Raw genomic sequence first — 6,337 nt, forward strand, 5'->3', positions numbered from 1 at the left:
TTTATAAGTGCAACAATCAGTTCTCTTTACATTGGTTTAACAGATGCTTTTAACCAAAGCAACCCTCAGCTAGGATTTGCTCCAGCCCCCCCTCCCCACAGGCCCACACACACACAATGCTCATAGTACAGGCGGTATAAATAATGGACGGATGGCGTTTAATAGGTCAACATAGAACGATGTGTAAAATGGGACCAGATACACAGAAATACTGACACTGGTGAGACCAGCTGATGTGGTCACCACATGTGCAGCAGACAAACTGCTGTGGAGACTGTATGCAAATCATTGCCATTCGTTCGTAACTTTGAATATAGTTTGTTTGTAGGTTTTACATTCACACATTTCCATTTGTGTGAATTCTACAGTGGGTTTAAGCCCTCAGACTCTGAGCCAGTCTGTTGAGCTCCTGTGACAGAGCTGTGACTGTGTCCAGGATCCTCTTCTTGTCCTTCTCCTCTAACCGCGCCTCACATCTCTGAGCAAATCTGTCCGGATGCCACAGCGTCTGCTGCTTCTTGAGCATTTTACGAAACACCGGCACGTCCTTGCGGTCCACACCGTGCAGCATGAGGTCCACCATCTCCTGCACTGTACCTTTGGGAGCTGGCCAGGGGATGTCACTGTAGCTCAGCTTTGTGCTGCTCTCTGAGGAGCCGGTCTGGAAAGTAGCTGCACACTTCTCGTCGTACCTGCGCTTCTTGCCCTGACGAGTCTCTTCCTCTTTACGTGCTGCTCGAGCCAGATACTCTTCATGTTCCCTCTGCAGCTTCTCATGCAGCTCCTTGTAGCTTCGCTCCTCCTGCTCTTTATCTTCTTTACTCTTCTTTCTTTTCCATCCTGAAGACAACGCTGCCAGTCTTTGAGCTTCGGCATTCTTTTTATCGAAATATTCTCTCCTAATACGACTGGCCCAGTCCCCAAAATCTTCCTCGTCTTCATCAACAGGAAGAAAATCATCAGCTGTGAAAGAAATACAGCAGCACTGTTATCATCAAGTGGAGAAAGTTGATGTATAGGATGAAACATCGAAGAAGGAGACTGAGCTTTACCGTCGTATACTCCAAACATTTCAGAGAACTCATCTTCACATTCACCAAACAGCTTCTCCTGCCACTCCTTCTCAGGGTCTGCTTCAGGTGGACGACTCGGGTTCACTGCCCTCTGTGAAGAACATAAAGACAAGAGGTAAAAAATATGATCCAACACGCACAACCACCACAGACCTAACTGTGTTCTGCTAACTAAGTATGCTTAAGAAAAATGCACAAAGTTTACCAATGATTCAATAATCGCCATTTGCTGAGTTTCTCTGTGTTAAATACTGTTGAGTTTGTTAAACCTAAACATTTGAAGACCTCTTCGATGAACGATGGCAGACAGACATCGTCCATCAGCCCGGACCCTATCAGACAATGATAATTTGTCAAAATAAAGCCAAACAGAAAGTATCATTGGCACTTCTGCTGCTGACAAAACTCCATTTCAAACAGTCAGGCCTCTCCAGTGTGATGATGTGCTATGTTAAACCAACTGTGACTTTAAGTGTTGTAGTATCTTTGTGGGGGGAAAGCTAGTAGTTGGTATTTTACATCATATTCTTATATATCTGATTGTTAGTAGCAGCCCTACAGTTTATAGCGAGAGCTTGAATCTCCTTTTTACCTCTGGGTGTCTCATGAAACCCAGCAGGTCCTCGGGTGTGACTCCAGCCCGGTTCGGGACAGTCATGGCCTCAGGACAGCTCTGCTTCAGGGGCACAACCAGGTCATCGTACGCTGAGAGAAAAAAATCACAGAATAAATATGAATACAACAACCAATAAAATGTAAATTCTACACCAGCCTCCCCCTGTCACGCTCACCTGTCTTCCCGTGTTTGAGGGCCATGTTGGCCGCGGTGTGCAGCGTCGTGTCTCCTTTATGGTCCTTCTGGAGGACATCGGCTCCGTGCTCCAGCAGCAGCCGCAGCACGGCGTCGTCTCGCCGGCAGCAGGCGAGGTGCAGCGGGCTCCTCTGCCTCTTGCCTTGGGAGAAGTTCACCTCCAGGTCCCGGTGCTTCCTCAGGTACGACTTCAGCTTGGGTAGACTTCCCTCCTCCACGTACCTCCACACCCGCTTCTGCTGGCTGGACACCATGCTGCAGAAAACCGATTGTTGTTATTGTTATTTTTATGATTGAGCTTGAATATGCTAGCTTCAAATGGCCGTTTAACTTCCGGGTTGTCTGTGAAATAACTCCGACGCCAGCAACGGCTCGGTCGCAAAGGTTCCGGGGACGACAAGGTTCCGGTGCGGGCACTAGATGTCAGTATTGACCTATTTCTAAAGCAGAAATACATTGATAAAATAAACGTGTGTTTCATGGCAGTTAGCAGAGTGAAAAACAAACAGAAGCTGGTCAGGATGCTGTGAGATCAAACTTTTACTCTCTCCCCCTCTGTAATATAGGAAAACAAAGCCCTTCTGTTCTGCCTCTGAGTTCTTGGTATGCTGAAAACTGAAGCGTTTGGCACCACACAGAGGTTTTTCCTACTTTAATGACCGCGTTGACACATTCTTCATGACTAATAGCTCAGTATTCATCAGCCCTCCATGCTCGCTGTGGTTTTCTGGGCCTCGGCCTCATGTCAACACCCCTCCTGTCAAGTAAAGCTACGTCTGTTTATCTCTAAATCATCCAAACCGCTTTTTTGTAATGTCCTCTATTTGATCATACATTTTAAAGTTCCAGTTATAATATTTCTTCACAAACTACTTTATGATTTGTAATGATTGTTGCAATATTTGTTCTGTCTGTGCAATACAATGGTTCATGTGCAATCTATCCACTGCAAATGTTTTTCTTGTTTTTACAGTGTATATTAGGTTTCATACCGTTCATATTTTTCTACATTTACTATATTTACTAACACTTAATGTCACTTGCTGCTCTAAAATTGCAGATCCCCCCCCCCCCCCGTCTTAAAATAAGACAAGATGAAGGATCATCTTGTCTTATCTTAAAAGTGTGTCTGCACAGGGACACATCTGTTAATCTGCCTGCAGGAGGAATGAAGAAAAACATTAATGCAGATGCACATTTGGACTTTGAATAAACTTATAACCCACCGGGATACGTTTCCTTATTTGAAACAAGTACTTTTATATCGTTCACTTACTTCTATTTTCTTTCACAATTGAAAATAGTGAACTTACACAGATACTTCTCTGATGTTGCATGGCCAATTTCAACTCTCCAGAAAATTGATTTCATATGCACAGTCCGTCTTTTAATAATCCCGAGATTGAACCAGCGACCTTCTTGTTAGACCAAGACAACTCTACCAACTAGGTCACACCGCCTGCTCATTCCCGTAAGGAACTAAGCATCTTAAGAAGATGGAAATTATTGTGTGTGTGTGTCTGTGTCATTCTCTGCTGCTTTTTATACACGCTTCAGAGTAAATCATTGTATTTTCTACTTTACTACATATATTTGACAGCCTTACTTAAAAGTTACTTTGTGATTTTTGGATTTTAGCTACATGATGATTTTACATACTTTAACATGTTAGAGAATAACCATGTAGTTTCCAACCTTGGCTTCTGACGCCTTACAAGAATCACAGTTTGGGACACATTTAATCTAATATAATTCAGGGAATTCATGCAAAACCTTGTGGTTTATATTCAGTGATCAATAAATAAATTACATATTGTTCCCATCAACTAAGGAGTAACTACTGTCTACAACAACAACAAGCAGTCTGATGCTCTTTGTATCGATGTGATGTCCTGAGGCTGCCCCCTGCTGGCTGCTGGGTTCTTCTGCTGCTCTTGCTTGGTTTGTGCAGCTTGTGATTAACTAAAGTTGTCCATAAAAGAAAATCTGTATTATCCTTCAAGGGCAATTTGATATACAACCAACAATCAGTGCAGGACGAAAATACACCAATATATACAATGTAAATAAAACACAATATAAAAACCTTATAGACTAAGTAGCAGGGGGAAATTAGCTTTTATTAAATTAATTGATAAGTCGACCAACAGAAAATTACCCGTCAACTATTTAGATATTCTAGAAACATGTCATTCAAAATTTAAAGCAACAATTCCAAATGTTTGTGGCACCCATTTTTCAAATAGAATTTTAAGAATTTATTTAACATTTTTAGGGAATAGAATAATGTCCGATACAAATTATTATAAGATCTTTGAAAGATTAAAGAATTCAAGATTTGATTTGATACACTTCGCTTCAATTGAGCCCCAATCCTCAGAGCAGACATTTTAATATGAGACATACATGTTTAGATGAACTGACTCACACACACATACACATACTAACACACACACAGCGCAATTGCAGAAGACAGTTGGAACATGACTTAGATACAACATACTCCTCTGTGCTGTGCTTTCCAGTGAAAACTGTACCTCAGAGCATTTCTTGGTGATGTCCTTAAGAAGGATGCACACAGTGATTTCTTGCTTGCTTGTGTCGGCAGCGTTCTTTACCTGTGATGCCTACATCAGTGCAGCTGAGCCTCTGAACTGGCTCGGTCCTGCTGCAGTGGACAGGGCGCCCATTTAGGCCTGAGCGAGCGAAGGGATGCACAATAGAGAGGATAGAGGAGGGAATGAAGGGATGCACTGTGCACTGTGAAGAGGATGATCAAGTCCGAGTCTCACATAAACCAAGATCCGGAGTCTCCCAAAGCTGGGGCACATCCGCTCTTTTTTTTTTGCTTTCGGAAACGACGTGTCTCTACTAACGATGTCCGTCTTCTGTGAAACGACAGATAAAGAGAACAGAGGGATGAGGGAAAGAGAGAGAGATGTCTCATTTGTCATTTCAGGTGATTTGCATGAGTTGCATGTCTGCCACTGTTTTTCCACTTTTTTGTCTTATTTATGGAATCTCTTCAGCTCAAACATGATTCTGACTGATTCCTCACCGACTCAATGCAGAAGAGTTTCTAAAGCAAGTAGCCATGTCCTCCAAGACCTCACGTGGAGCATGCATCTCTTGCAGAGGGCCCTAAAAGGAGGGAGATGCCTCTGAAAGACAGGATTTCCCCGACCAGGAACCTCTACCTTGCCCACCCTCCCTTTGTCTTTCCTGCCTGGCCTGCAGACTTCTTTCCTGTCTGTGAGGTCTTGTCGTCCTCCTGGGACTCTGCAGGGAGGAGCGCAGAAGGACCAGGCAGCAGGAAGCCTGGGGTCCTCCAAGACGCTCCAGGGGTCAGCATCTCATCCTACCACGCTGCGGTCAGACCAGGCTCAAGCTCCGGTCTGCTGGCTGCGTTTATCCAGCCTCCATTGTTAGGAAAGGGGAGAAACGTGTTCCGACTTCCTCTGTCTATTTTCTGCTTGACCTGGTTTATTGGGTTTTCAATTTATTACATGTCGACTGGTGCTTCTAACAGAAGCAACGCCTGGCTGCAAGCGGGGATTTACAATAACACAAAGACACGAGCTATTTGTCAACCATTGATATGACAATGAATGGGTTAAGGTGGGCCCCTCCTATAGAAACTCTCCCTTCTTACGTCTATCTGTCGTTTAATTGAGTTACATCATGTCCCTGTCCAGTGGAGAGTTGGGGTTTCACCTTTTTCATTGTCTCCTTGTTGACTGAATGTCTGGAGGCACAGAGTGTTTCAAGTTCATCCAAACCTGAAGGGTCAGTTGGAAAATGGAAAATGGAAAAAGAAAACAAAATAATAATTTTATCTGGTTCTGTAAAATTACTAATTAAGTTATACTAGTATGATTTGTACATCTTTAAATACCCTAATGGACTAAAATGGATAAAGGCAAAAAAAGTGTGGGCAGTGCTGGGGAAATTCCATATATCCTTAAAATGGAGGTGAAAAGGAAGAAATAATGTAAGCTAACGCATCAAAACAGGCATCATAACAAGCCTTTCTTTAGATGTTAATGCACTAGTACTTTTTATTTCATTAATTTTAAAAGTAAAAAAAAAGTGCAGTATGTTTAACCCACAGCTGTTACTTGTGCATAAATGCTCAACTGTCGGCCTCCTCACATTTTATTTCTTAATCCTCCAGATCTTTCCTTTAACTGCCATTGAAAACCATTTAATCACAGTTTGGAAAGTGGTGATTTCGAGCTTGAAGAGCTCTCATCTTTCACAGCCTTCAGTGCATCTGTCGGCTTTATTTTAAAACCTCTGTCAGTTGCTTCGATGAAGATTTTCCCATAAAGGCTTAAATAAATAACTAAATGTGAAATATTCCTGAACTTGCACACACATTTTTTAAAATCAAATTAACATGACTATTTATTTAAACCTGTAATGATCTTTTTAATGCTGTGCTGGTTGTTTT

The 6,337-nt window shown here is 42.5% G+C and overlaps 1 protein-coding gene across 1 annotated transcript; it reads right to left on the bottom strand.

Annotated features, from left to right (window-relative positions):
- Positions 1-137: 137 nt before the first annotated feature.
- Positions 138-2,215, bottom strand: nfkbil1 (nuclear factor of kappa light polypeptide gene enhancer in B-cells inhibitor-like 1). Its single transcript, XM_062412194.1, has 4 exons — positions 1,865-2,215; positions 1,666-1,778; positions 1,053-1,164; positions 138-963 (listed from the first exon to the last, which is right to left on the bottom strand). Exons 1-4 carry the CDS (start codon positions 2,136-2,138, stop codon positions 374-376), a joined length of 1,089 nt encoding a protein of 362 aa, XP_062268178.1. The 5' UTR covers positions 2,139-2,215; the 3' UTR covers positions 138-373.
- Positions 2,216-6,337: the final 4,122 nt, after the last annotated feature.

The sequence above is a fragment of the Platichthys flesus genome, chromosome 19, assembly GCF_949316205.1.
Source record: "Platichthys flesus chromosome 19, fPlaFle2.1, whole genome shotgun sequence".
NCBI lineage: Eukaryota > Metazoa > Chordata > Actinopteri > Pleuronectiformes > Pleuronectidae > Platichthys > Platichthys flesus.